Below are 12975 nucleotides of genomic sequence, written 5' to 3'. Positions count from 1 at the left end.
CATTAGCTCCATTCAAGCCTACAAATTGCATCACCCTCCTCCTCCGCCCAGACCTGGGGGCTCCAACACCTTTCGCTAGGTCTGCCTCTGGCCTCCGAGCGAACCTTCCGTACAGCATGGCGGCTCCCGAACCCCCGCCAGGGGACAGAATGTTCCGTACAACATGGCTTTCTACGGAGTGCGATTCCCACCCACTTCCGCCCAGCTACCGGAAGTTTCCATTTGAAACCGAGGCGGCCAACTTGGCAGGCGGCGCGACAGTTGCTTCAGGGCATCTTTTGAAAGAGAGCGACGAGGACTGCGGGCAGGACCGGCGGGCTCCTGGGTTCGGCTCTCCCGGGGCGAGGGACTGGGCTGGATGGGAGGAAGGACGGAAAGAGCTGGGAAAGGAGGATTTTCTCTTTTCCAACCCCGAGCCGAGGCCTGTCGGGTCGCGCTATCCCCAAGCCCACCACTCTCGGGCCCAGTAGTCCAGCGCTGGGTAACATTCATCCTGTACCTTCCAGAGTTCAGCCGTGCCGCCTCGTTACGATGACCAGTGTGGTTAAGACAGTGTATAGCCTGCAGCCCGCCTCTGCGCTGAGCGGCGGCCAGCCCGCAGGTGAGTGCCCACGCCGCGCCCGGGGCACTGCGGCCCGGCCGGGGATGGTCCCGGGAGTGTGGAGATCCAATGGGTGGCGTGGGCACTGGGAGGGTGTCCCGCCGGCCCCGAAAACCTGCGAGCGCCCTATAACCAAGGTGTGTAGGTTTATGATGGGAGTTAGGGGAAGGGCCATGTGGTAGGATTTTAGACCTGCTCTGCATTTTTCTGCCCGCGTATGTACTGTATTCATCAGTTAGATTTAAGTTGTTGGTTATTGTACAGTGTTATTCCCATTAAGCTAGGAATCCCCTTCTAACCGGTTATCCGTCTTATTTCCAGACTTGGGTCATCTTGAGGGATTGGGTTTGTTTTCAGGGAGGAAAGAGGAGAATCATTTGAGAAGTGGAATGCTTAGGGTTCTTTGTTCACCTTTACATCTGCGCCGTGTTTCTCGAGATAATTATTGAGAATTACCACATTCTCAATACACGTTTGTTGAGTGAAGTGAGAGAGAGGGGTTAGACCTAGGCAAAGTATTTGAGAAACTTGGGCGAAGAGACAGACATGATTAAAAATAGAGTTTTTAATTGCTTTGCCATCTGCTTTGTGTTGCTTTGCTTGTGGTTCAAAGTCATCTCATGGGGTTTGCAGTCGGGAAACTGCCTAATCTAGAGATTATAGTACAGAATAAGCTTCAGACATCAGAAAACTGTTGTGGGAGATTGTGGAGTAGCTATTTGTGATCCCTTCCCAGATGATTCCACTCAGCTGGTACATAAACCTTGGCAGGATTGAGCTCTGAAGTAAATAGGCTTTTCTCCAAAGGCTTAATGGGTTGTTTGTTGTCTTGTGTAGCCACAGAACACCTGAATGGTAATCCTGGCACCAGCGGGGACTAGGAGTTGCTGGAAGAACTGGAGCCAGGTCTCAGCTGCTTGCTGTGTCTTTCCCTTAGATGCAGTGCCCTCAGTCAGTGGGCAGTGACTAGCTCTCTCAGCCAAGCTGCAAGTGTTCATCTCTTGGGTTTACATCTCTGTCCCAGCTTTATGATCATATGTAACTGGAACAGTTTCAAATTTTTAGGCTGCCTCCCAGGTTTTTTGTTTTGATTTTGAGCATTGGCTGGATAAGTAATATATGCACATGTAAAAAAAAAGTTGGAAAACCATATACAATGATAAACAAGTTTCCTTCCCTTCCTTGACACCAGCCATCCAGTTCCCCTCCCAGTGTCTCCCATTTTTAGGAGACAGCTTTGTGAAATCCTACCAAGTTTTTCCTACATTGCAATCCTTAGGTTTTAGCAAATACGAATTATTGGAACCAATTCTAGTCAATGAAGAGTGTTAATTTTGATCAATCGACTGTTAATTCCATTTTACATGGAGTAGATTTGTTGTTTATAACTTGCTAATACTTGAGAGAGGAGAAGATGATATTTCTCCAAGGTTACTTTTTACTTCAGACAGACACCTCAAAAAGAACCCTTTTAATACCTCATTTGTACCACATTTCTTTAATTTGATTTGATTGTAATGGCTCTTAAGTTAGGTCAAGCTTAAAGGGGCCATTTTACAGTCAACAAAGTGAGAATGAGTCCAGAAAAGCCTGCGTGTGAGGGTAGGGGTGCTTTTAACTCCACATAAGTTACTTGAATTTGCTGTAGAACATGAATGATGGACTGTGTGGTTGGGGAGCTGGCACAAGGATGAAGGAAAATTCTCACCTTTGGGGAAGAAGAGTGTTATGGCAGGGCCATTTCTCTGGTTATCTGGCAAGAAGATCAGATTAGAATGCCTAATAGGGAAACTCTAAACTTAACGAAGGGTAAACGAAAGAGCTGGTGGTAGAGGCAGTCAGCATGGAAGAGGAAGGGACCAGACAGGTGGTTTAGAGATGGTCTGTGAAACAACCTATGCAACTGTGAAGTGTTTGATTTATTCAACAAGCAGTTATTGAACCCCTGTTCATATGCCAAATATTCTTCTAGGTGATGGGGACACAAAGATGTCTTAGAGTGGTTAGGAAGATATTCTGGGAAAAAGAACGAAGTAACAATTTAAAAAAACTCAGAGCAGCTCAGTCATGCCTTAGGAGAGTGTGCAGCGTGCTTGGAGTTGCTTAACGAGATGGTACAAGGATTCAGCCATGTTTTACTTCCACCCTGCTCTCTGCTGGTGTCCATCTCCATGTTCACTTTTACAGCCTCCACCTTTCAGTTCAACGAAACTTTTGGCTACCCTCAAACACACTGTACTGTCCATTTAAAGAATTTTGGTTTTTATTGCCAATTAGCCTGGAAGTTTTATTCTTTTGAATTAATATCACATGTTGAAATTTGCCAGAATGAAAATAAAGATTTGGCCAGGCGTGGTGGCTCACGCCTGGGAGGCCACAGCAGGAGGATTGCTTGAACCCAGGAGTTCGAGGCCAGGCTGGGCAACATAGTGAGACCCTGTCTCTATTTTTTAAATTTTATTTTAAAACATCTTTTAGGTGCCTGTAGTCCAGCTACTCAGGAGGCTGAGGCAGGAGAATCTCTTGAACCCAAGAGGCAGAGGTTGCAGTGAGCCAAGATCGCACCACTGTACTCCAGCCTGGGCCACAGAGCGAGACTCTGTCTCAAAAAATTAATAATATTTTTTAAAATAAAGATTTATGACAACTTAGAATGGGGCTCTGTTTGTTATAGGGTTGCAGTTGTCGGCTCATGATGCCAGAAGTTTTACCTCTCGTTTTCCTTTGCAGACACACAAACTCGGGCCACTTCTAAGAGTCTGTTACCTGTTAGGTCCAAAGAAGTCGATGTTTCCAAACAGCTTCATTCAGGAGGTCCAGAGAATGATGTTACAAAAATCACCAAACTGAGACGAGAGAATGGGTGAGAACGCATCATTAGTATCCGGTTAGAACATCTTCCTAGAAATTGATCAATACAAAGAATTAGAAAACAGGATTTTGGGGAATACAAGGCTCCTGAACAACTGGCCTTCAGTCAGTGGCCCAGAGCTGTGCAGCATTCCTGAGCTCTTTGCCAGAACCCTCTGGGTTGATCTTTCTGAAGAGACACAGCCAGGGCTATGAGAGGTGTTCTTTCCTCTTTCATCGCTTGCTCTGAGGATACAAATGGCAGCACTGTAGTCATACACCAACCCTGAGGGGTAGTCATGTGGGGTGGGGACTAGTTGTTACCCTAGGTTGCTGGTCTGAACACAGTCCAGCCCTAGCATGGTGTGTGTGTGTGTCCCCAGCCAGCATTCAGTTCCCAGGTCAGTGATGTTGACATGAGATAGCCACGCCATCTTGAGAGGAGCAGCTCTGTCAGGATGTTGGGGTGGTCGGGGTCATGCCCCGTTGCTACTAATAAGCCTTTTTAATAGTCTCTGCTGAAACAATAATGCATAGTCCCTCAGAGCTCTCAAGCTTGTGCCATTTGCCTTGTATGTCATCCCTGGTTCTTTCCTCAGAAACTCAAGTTCTTTGTTCTGCCTGTTCACTGCACACTTAACAGTACTATGAGTCTCTGATTCATTTCTTTGTTTCTGCCCTCCTAGGCAAATGAAAGCTACTGATACCACCACCAGAAGGAATGTCAGAAAAGGGTGAGCATCAGGGTAAATCAACTTGGCCACTATTCTAGGGTAGTGGATCTCAATCCTTGTTTCTGCATCAGAATCACTCGTGGGACTTGTTTACTGTGTTAGGGTCTGGGTTCCACCTCAGGAACCTGCGTGGAATTTTCAGGGGTGAGGCACAGCTAGGTGTAAGAACCATTGTCAGTGCAAGAATCAGTGGTGCTACTATCTTGAGTCTCAAGCAAGAGCTTTTTGGACTCCATGCCAGGACCACTGTTGATCAGAAATCACACTTAGCTATGGCCCATCAACAGGAGGGTGAAGCCTTCAGGAGAGGAAGGGCTGCCTGTAGTTAGTGATCTCGAGATGAAGATTCTGGTGGTGGTGGTGGTGAAATCCGGGAGAGAAGGTTCATCTCTCATCTTTGAGGCTAGCTTCGAAGTTTTGCACTATCAGAAATAGAAATAATACGCTGAAAAGTCTGTACAAATAGGTTTTAGTTCCAGATCTATTATTTGGGCTTATCCTAAGAGTTTTGAAGATAGCAGGGCACAGTGGCTCATGCCTATAATCTCAACACTTTGGGAGGCCAAGGCTGGTGGATAACCTGAGGTTAGGAGTTCGAGTCCAGCCTGGGAAACATGATGAGACCCCATCTCTACTAAAAATACAAAAATTAGCTGGGCGTGGTGGCACATGTCTATAATCCCAGCTACTCAGGAGGCTGAGGCGGGAGAATCACTTCATCCCCAGAGGCAGGGGTTGCAGTGAGCCAAGATCACATCATTGCACTCCAGCCTAGGTGACAGAGCGAGACTCTGACTTAAAAAATTGAAAAAGTTTTGAAGACAAAATACTAGCAATAAAGACTGAGGCCGGGCGCGGTGGCCCAAGCCTGTAATCCCAGCACTTTGGGAGGCCGAGACAGGTGGATCATGAGGTCAGGAGATCGAGACCATCCTGGCTAACACGGTGAAACCCCGTCTCTACTAAAAAATACAAAAAAAACTAGCCGGGCGAGGTGGCGGGCGCCTGTAGTCCCAGCTACTCGGGAGGCTGAGGCAGGACAATGGCATGGACCCGGGAGGCGGAGCTTGCAGTGAGCTGAGATCCGGCCACTGCACTCCAGCCTGGGCGACAGAGGGAGACTCCGTCTCAAAAAAAAAAAAAAAAAAAAAAAAAAAAAAAAAAAGACTGAGAACTTTAAGAAAAAACTCTAGGCCCGGTGCAGTGGCTGACGCCTGTAACCCCAGCAGTTTGGGAGGCTGAGGCGGGCGTATCACAAGGTCAGGAGATCGAGACCATCCTGGCTAATATAGTGAAACCCCGTCTCTACTAAAAATACAAAAAATTAGCCGAGTGTGGTGACAGGTGCCTGTAGTCCCAGCTACTTGGGAGGCTGAGGTAGGAGAATGGCGTCAACCCGGGAGGCGGAGTTTGCAGTGAGCCCAGATAGCACCACTGCACTCCAGCCTGGACAACAGAGCGAGACTCCATCTCAGAAAAAAGAAAAAACTCTAATATTGGTGATATTAGAGTTTATTCGATGATAAACATTAGATTATTTTATTACATATTAGCCCAGCTACTGGGCTAAGAAATGCACATGGGTTTTCTCTCTTATTATTAATAATAATACTATGAGATGTAGGTATTGTCCTAATTGCCAAAATGAGGAAACAGGGCCTCAGGGAGCTTGTGCAACTCACTGAAGGTCATAACCACTATGTAAATAGCCAGGATAGGAACAGGACGTGTTTGTGTAACTCTGTAGGCCTGTCGCCCAGGCTGGAGTGCAGTGGCCGGATCTCAGCTCACTGCAAGCTCCGCCTCCCGGGTTCACGCCATTCTCCTGCCTCAGCCTCCTGAGTAGCTGGGACTACAGGCGCCCGCCACCTCGCCCGGCTAGTTTTTTGTATTTTTTTAGTAGAGACGGGGTTTCACCGTGTCAGCCAGGATGGTCTCGATCTCCTGACCTCGTGATCCGCCCGTCTCGGCCTCCCAAAGTGCTGGGATTACAGGCTTGAGCCACCGCGCCCGGCCCTTTTTTTTTTTTTTTTTTTTGAGATGGAGTTTTGCTCTTGTTGCCCAGGCTGGAGTGCAATGGTGCAATCTCAGCTCACCACAGCCTCCACCTCCTAGGTTCAAGCGATTCTCTTGCCTCAACCTCCCAAATAACTGGGATTACAGGCATGCGCCACCACGCCCAGCTAATTTTTGTATTTGTAGTAGAGACAGGGTTTCTCCATGTTGGTCAGGCTGGTCTTGAACTATCAACCTCAGGTGATCTGCCCACCTCAGCCTCCCAAAGTGCTGGGATTACAGGCGTGAGCTACTGTGCCTGGTGTAGGCCATGCTCTTAACCCTTTTGTCTTTTCATGTAAGTACAACTGTTATTACAGCTACAAACCACTGAGTAAGCAAAAATCAGAGGACGAGCTCAAGGACAAGAACCAGCTCTTAGAAGCTGTCAACAAGCAGTTGCACCAGAAGTTGACTGAAACTCAGGTAAGAGACCCACCAGAGCTCTGTTACCAGCTACCACTGGGCAATGCACATGGAATCCTGATGGATGGCCCCTTGGGTGAGCAAGCTTGTTAATGCACAAATGCCCAAGGGCAGAAAAAAAAAAAAAACAGGCTTTTGCTATGGCTGTCCAAGAGCAAGGGCAAGAAAGGGCGACCACCCCTAGGGATTGGGACAGTTCCTGATCTGTCTGTGCGGTGCTCCAACAGGGAGAGCTGAAGGACCTGACCCAAAAGGTAGAGCTGCTGGAGAAGTTTCGGGACAACTGTTTGGCAATTTTGGAGAGCAAGGGCCTCGATCCAGGTAAGAGATAGCACACAGCTAGCTGCCTTTGAAGGGATTGGTGCATGTGTCCCTTCCTGGGTTGATCTTGGCAGCATGGCATCAGCTGGCCCAGTAAGTGCAGGGGTTACTTCAGTAAAGCCCTAAAGATTTTGGAGGGCTTCTGTTTGTTTTCATGTGATGTTGATTTTTGCCTGGCCAATAGAATTTCAGAGGATTGCCGGGCGCGGTGGCTCAAGCCTGTAATCCCAGCACTTTGGGAGGCCGAGACGGGTGGATCACAAGGTCAGGAGATCGAGACCATCCTGGCTAACCCGGTGAAACCCCGTCTCTACTAAAAAATACAAAAAACTAGCCGGGCGAAGTGGCGGGCGCCTGTAGTCCCAGCTACTCGGGAGGCTGAGGCAGGAGAATGGCGTGAACCCGGGAGGCGGAACTTGCAGTGAGCTGAGATCCGGCCACTGCACTCCAGCCTGGGTGACAGAGCAAGACCCCGTCTCAAAAAAAAAAAAAAAAAGAATTTCAGAGGATTATATAGAGAGAAAGTTATCTCTTTCTTACCTGAACACTTTATGCCAACAGGTATGACCTTGCAAGTAGATGAGAAATATTTTGTTCCTTTCAAGGGAGAATATTTTCTGTCTCTTCCCATTTGGGAAAGTTACTAGTGTGCTTGAAAGGAATATTTTGTTTGAACATGTTCTTCCTCGCAAGCATACTAGTAACTTCCCAAATGGGAAGAGACAGAAAATACTACTTCAAGCATTCTTAAACCTGGCTAATCAGCAGAATTACAGTGACTAAAAAATGACTACTGTTCTGACCCTGTCCCCCAGAGAGCAGAATCCGTAGCAAAGAGAGCAGTAGAAGGAATTGTCCAAAGACTGTAAGAGGGCCTCAGACTGAGTCAAAGAGCTAGAGAATGCCCAGGAAATGGGCCCAGGCCTTTTTGTATTAAGGAATACTGACTTTGAATGTTACTGGTTAATCTTTAGGTTACAGGTGAGGATATTCTTTTTTTTTTTTTTGATATGGAGTCTCACTCCGTTGCCCAGGCTGGAGTGCAGTGGTGTGATCTCAGCTCACTGAAACCTCCTCCTCCTGAGTTCAAGTGATTCTCCTGCCTCAGCCTCATGAGTAACTGGGATTACAGGCGTGTACCACTATACACAACTAATTTTTGTATTTTTAGTAGAGACAGGGTTTCACCATGTTGGCCAGGCTGGTCTCAAACTCCTGACCTCAAGTGATCTGCCTGCCTCAGCCTCCCAGAGTACTGGGATTACAGACATGAGTCACCATGCCCGACCTGGGATATTCTTTGTAGTCACTGTAAAATACATGTTTTTAAATTTAAATTTTTTTTTTTTTTGAGATGGGATCTCGCTATGTTGCCCAGGCTCGCCTCCACCTCCTGGGCTCAAGCAATCCTCCTGAGTAGCTGGGACTACAGGTATGCACCACCACACCTGACACCATAAATGTTTTGTATGATTTTAATTTATTACATGCATGTGATATTACCAAAAGTAATAATTTTTAAGGCCTGAAAGGCTCTTAAATTGTGAACAAAACCAAAAAAATCCAACCTATACATTTCCTTTGGACAAATTGTCCACTGACCTAAGGAGAAAGTATACAAAATTTTTGGCCATATCCAAACCTAGATTGAAAGGAGATAAAATGCAGTTCTGCAGGGCAGATGTGGGTGACCCTGCCAAGGTGAAAACTTGGGAGAAAGTCCGGGATTAGACACTTAAGAGAAATTCACCTCGTGAATATTTCTGTACTTGTTCATGGAGGGTTTTTATTTTTTTTTTGTTTAAAGTGTGTAGTTCCCTAAGTGAAGTTGACTTTGTTGTATCCGTCAGCTTTAGGCAGTGAGACCCTGGCATCACGACAAGAATCTACTACCGATCACATGGACTCTATGGTGAGGGAATGGGTGCGAAAGGGCACAAGGGCTGAGTGACTGTGGGGCTCTGTAAATCTAAGAAGGTCTCTGCTATATGTTCCATAAACCCCAAGGAACAACCTTTGATTATCTGCGATGGTAGAAAAGAGAAATGGAACATGCACTCAAAATAGCATATTTTACTTGAAAGGTAGCTTTGTGCTTACAAATATAGGTAAGTCTGAATTGAAAATTTAAAACACGTGGGGCCTGGCGCGGTGGCTCACGCCTGTAATCCCAGCACTTTGGGAGGCTGAGGCGGGTGGATCACGAGGTCAGGAGATGGAGACCGTCCTGGCTAACATAGTGAAACCCCGTCTCTACTAAAAAACACAAAAAACTAGCTGGGCAAGGTGGCGGGCACCTGTAGTCCCAGCTACTCGGGAGGCTGAGGCAGGAGAATGGTGTCAACCCGGGAGGCAGAGCTTGCAGTGAGCTGAGATCTGGCCACTGCACTCTAGCCTGGGCGACAGAGCGAGACTCCGTCTCAAAAAAAAAGAAAAAAAAAAAAAGAAAAAAGAAAATTTAAAACACGTGATAGGTAAACCTGTTTCTGGTTCCTCTGTTCTATACTGTTTCAAATTTCTCTCCTGACTCCTTTGTTGAGAACTGTGTGGAAGGGATGTTAGCCATCATCTAATGCAGGTCTGGTTTTATATGAAGATTTGTTTACTACATTGTACTTTCCTCTTAGTTGCTGTTAGAAACTTTGCAAGAGGAGCTGAAGCTTTTTAATGAAACAGCCAAAAAGCAGATGGAGGAGTTACAGGTGAGAGGCAGACATCACCCTGACCATTTCCTACCACGATAGGTAGATTTCTTTCCTGTTTTTCTTTTTATTTTTAATAAACTTGCTAAATAATTTTAGATTTATAGGAAAGTTACAAAGATAATGCAGAAAATTTACCCTGATACTTTTTTTTTTTTTTAATTTCCAACTTTTAAGTTCAGGGGTACATGGACAGGGCGTGCAGGTTTGTTACAAGGTAAACATGTGCCATGGTGGTTTACTGCACAGATCATCCCATCACCTAGGTATTGAGCCCAGCATCTATTAGCTATTCTTCTTGATGCACTCCCTCCCCCAACCCCCAACAGTAACATCTTACATTATCCTGGTACATTTGTCAAAACTAAGAAATCAGCCAGGCATGGTGGCTTATGCCTATAATCCCAGCACTTTGGGAGGCTGAGGTGGAAGGATTACTTGAAGCCAGGAGTTTGAGACCAGCCTGGGAAACATAGTGAGATCCCATCTCTGCAAAATAAAATTTAGAAAATAGCCAGGTGTGGTGGAAGGCAGAGATTGCAGTGAGTCGAGACGGTGCCATTGCACTCCAGCCTGGGCAACACAGCAAGACTCCGTCTCAAAAAAAAAAAAGTATGAATAAACTAAGTTCATACCAATAATGCCTGTCTTGCTGGGTTGTTAAAAAAGAGAATTATGTCCAGTACCTAACCCAGTGCCTGGCAAAGGTACTCACAGTATATGCTTTTTTTGAGAGAGAGAGAGATGGTGCATACCTGTAGTCCCAGCTGCTCAGGAGGCTGAGGCGAGAAGACCACTTGGGCCCAGGAGGGCAAGGCTGCAATAAGCTGTGATCATGCCATTGCACTCCGGCCTGGGTGACAGTGAGACTATGTCGCTAAAAATAGAAATTTTTTTTTTTTTGAGATAAAGCCTCGCTCTTACCCCCAGGCTAGAGTGCAGTGGCATGATAATCGGCTCACTGCAACCTCCACCTCCCGGGTTCAAGAGATTCTCTTGCCTCAGCCTCCCGAGTAGCTGGGATTACAGGCGTTTGCGACCACGCCCGGCTAATTTTTATATTTTTAGTAGAGACGGGGTTTCACCGTGTTGGCCAGGCTGGTCTCGAACTCCTGACCTCAGGTGATCCACCCGCCTTGGCCTCCCAAAGTGCTGGGATTACAGGTGTGAGCCACTGCGCCCGGCAGGAAAAAATTTTTTTTAAAAAAGAGACCAACATCAGTACATTACTATTAACTATATTCCAAGTCTTCATTTGGATTTTTTAGCAGTTTTTTCCACCAATTTTTTTTTTCTTTCTGTTAGCGAGGCCTCTTAGAAATGTTCACATTGCCAAGGCATGAGGCAATGTGTAACACAGTAGGTTGCTCAGAGTTGGGAATTGGGAACTGTGTGTAATCCTTTCTATGGAAACTTGATAACTTGAGGAGGAGACCTGTAGTAAACACAGATTCTTTGGTCTGGACTGCTTCAGATTGCTTGGATGAATCATGGGATATTGCCCCAAACCTAGAGCTACAGGAGTCTAGTCCCTCTCTACTACTAGGGGGACAATTCCTAAAACCAGCACATAGAAACAAAATCTAAAATAGAAGATACAGTCTCTGTTGATACTCCAGCGGTCTTCCTTAGTGGAACAGGAGCATAATGTGGGTATTGTGTTTCCTGTTAGTCAAGAGTTTTGTGTATGTGTTGTTTTCCTTTGGAATGTCTTTCCATGCAGGCCTTAAAGGTAAAGCTGGAGATGAAAGAAGAAAGAGTCCGATTCCTAGAACAGCAAACCTTATGTAACAACCAAGTAAATGATTTAACAACAGCCCTTAAGGAAATGGAGCAGCTATTAGAAATGTAAGAAGAAGCAAGTGGCCAGATGGCTCCCTCTTGGGCATAAACTCTCAGAGGAAGCCACTTAGGATATCATCTTGGCCATGATCTTCTGGGACTCACCATCTCCAGAATGAAAGCAATTTCTACAGTAGAATTAAGGACAGTTTATGCTGAAATGGAATTCCTCATTTAAGCAAGTTTTCCCAACTTTCAGGTTGGTCAGCCCTCCTGAGCCTCACAGGTGGATAATTGAGGCCTACAAGAGAGGGAGGCCTAGGAGCTTGGATTGACCTTCTAGTCAACCACCTGATTCCAGCACACCATTATAATCCGGAGATTAAACCAACAACCAGAGGATCTAAAAGGTCACATTCAGATTTTCAGGAAGAAAATCTTCATTACAGTAGAGCACAAGTGTTCCGTACAAGACCATTGAGGAGCCATGCTGTCCCCTTCCAACCCGGAACACGTTCTGTCCCATCCTGGTTGGGCTTCTGTACCTCCTTATTAATTTATGAACCTGAAGTTGCTTGGAGTGTTCTGGGCTTAATAAATGGGGTGAAAATATAGGTAGCAGTAACACCTACATGAAACAATACACCTTGGAGCTTTAAATTACTTTTTTTTTTAAGTCTACTTTTAAAATAAATACTTCTGTAAATATTCTGACTGTAACACTGAGGAATGAAAATAACCTTTTAACCTAGATATGTTAGTTGATCATTATTGAACTAATTTAGTTAACAAGTCCAAGATATTCTGACTTAATCTAGAATATTTTTCTGCTACTCTTTAAGAGCCCTGTGGCTAGTCCCTCTGTCTCCCAAGAGCATTGGCTCGTCTCCTTAGGGTGCTGCCCATTTCTAGCAGTGGTTTCACCAGGTCTGTGGCCACTTGCTGCCTGTGTTCTCCCTGCACTTTTTTTTTTTTTTTTTTGAGACAGAGCCTCACTCTGTCACCTAGGCTGGAGTGCAGTGATGTGATCTCGGCTCACTGCAACCTCCTCCTCCCAGGTCAAGCAATTCTCCTGCCTCAGCCTCCCGAGTAGCTGTGACTACAGGGATGTGCCACCACGCCTGGCTAATTTTTAAGAGACAGGGTTTCACCATGTTAGCCAGGATGGTGTCGTCTCCTGACCTCATGATCCGCCCACCTTGACCTCCCAAAGTGCTGGGGTTACAGGTGTGAGCCACCGCAACCGGCCTTTTTTTTTTTTTTTTTTTTTTTTTGAGACAGTCTCGCTTACTCTATTGCCCAGTACAGTAGTGTGATCTCTGCTTACCACAACCTCCACTGCCTGGGTTCAAGCGATTCGCCTGCCTCAGCCTCCTGAGTTGCTGGGATTACAGGCGCCCCATCCCCTTACCATGCCCAGCTAATTTTTGTATTTTTAATAGAGGCGGGGTTTCCCCATGTTGGCCAACTCCTAACCTCACGTGATCCACCTGCCTCAGACTCC

General features: G+C 46.1%; 1 protein-coding gene across 1 annotated transcript; it reads left to right on the top strand.

The window, feature by feature from the left end:
- Window positions 1-12181, top strand: KNSTRN (kinetochore localized astrin (SPAG5) binding protein). The gene is made up of 9 exons (XM_003900768.4): window positions 1-325; window positions 507-601; window positions 3332-3464; window positions 4138-4185; window positions 6561-6666; window positions 6894-6987; window positions 8838-8899; window positions 9615-9689; window positions 11413-12181. Exons 1-9 carry the CDS (start codon window positions 117-119, stop codon window positions 11539-11541), a joined length of 951 nt encoding a protein of 316 aa, XP_003900817.1. The 5' UTR covers window positions 1-116; the 3' UTR covers window positions 11542-12181.
- The last annotated feature ends 794 nt before the right edge of the window (window positions 12182-12975 follow it).

The sequence above is a fragment of the Papio anubis genome, chromosome 7 (genome assembly GCF_008728515.1).
Source record: "Papio anubis isolate 15944 chromosome 7, Panubis1.0, whole genome shotgun sequence".
In the NCBI taxonomy this organism is placed as follows: Eukaryota; Metazoa; Chordata; class Mammalia; order Primates; family Cercopithecidae; genus Papio; species Papio anubis.
Note: the sequence above shows the minus strand (reverse complement) of the source record. Positions and strands in the feature narration are given on the sequence as shown.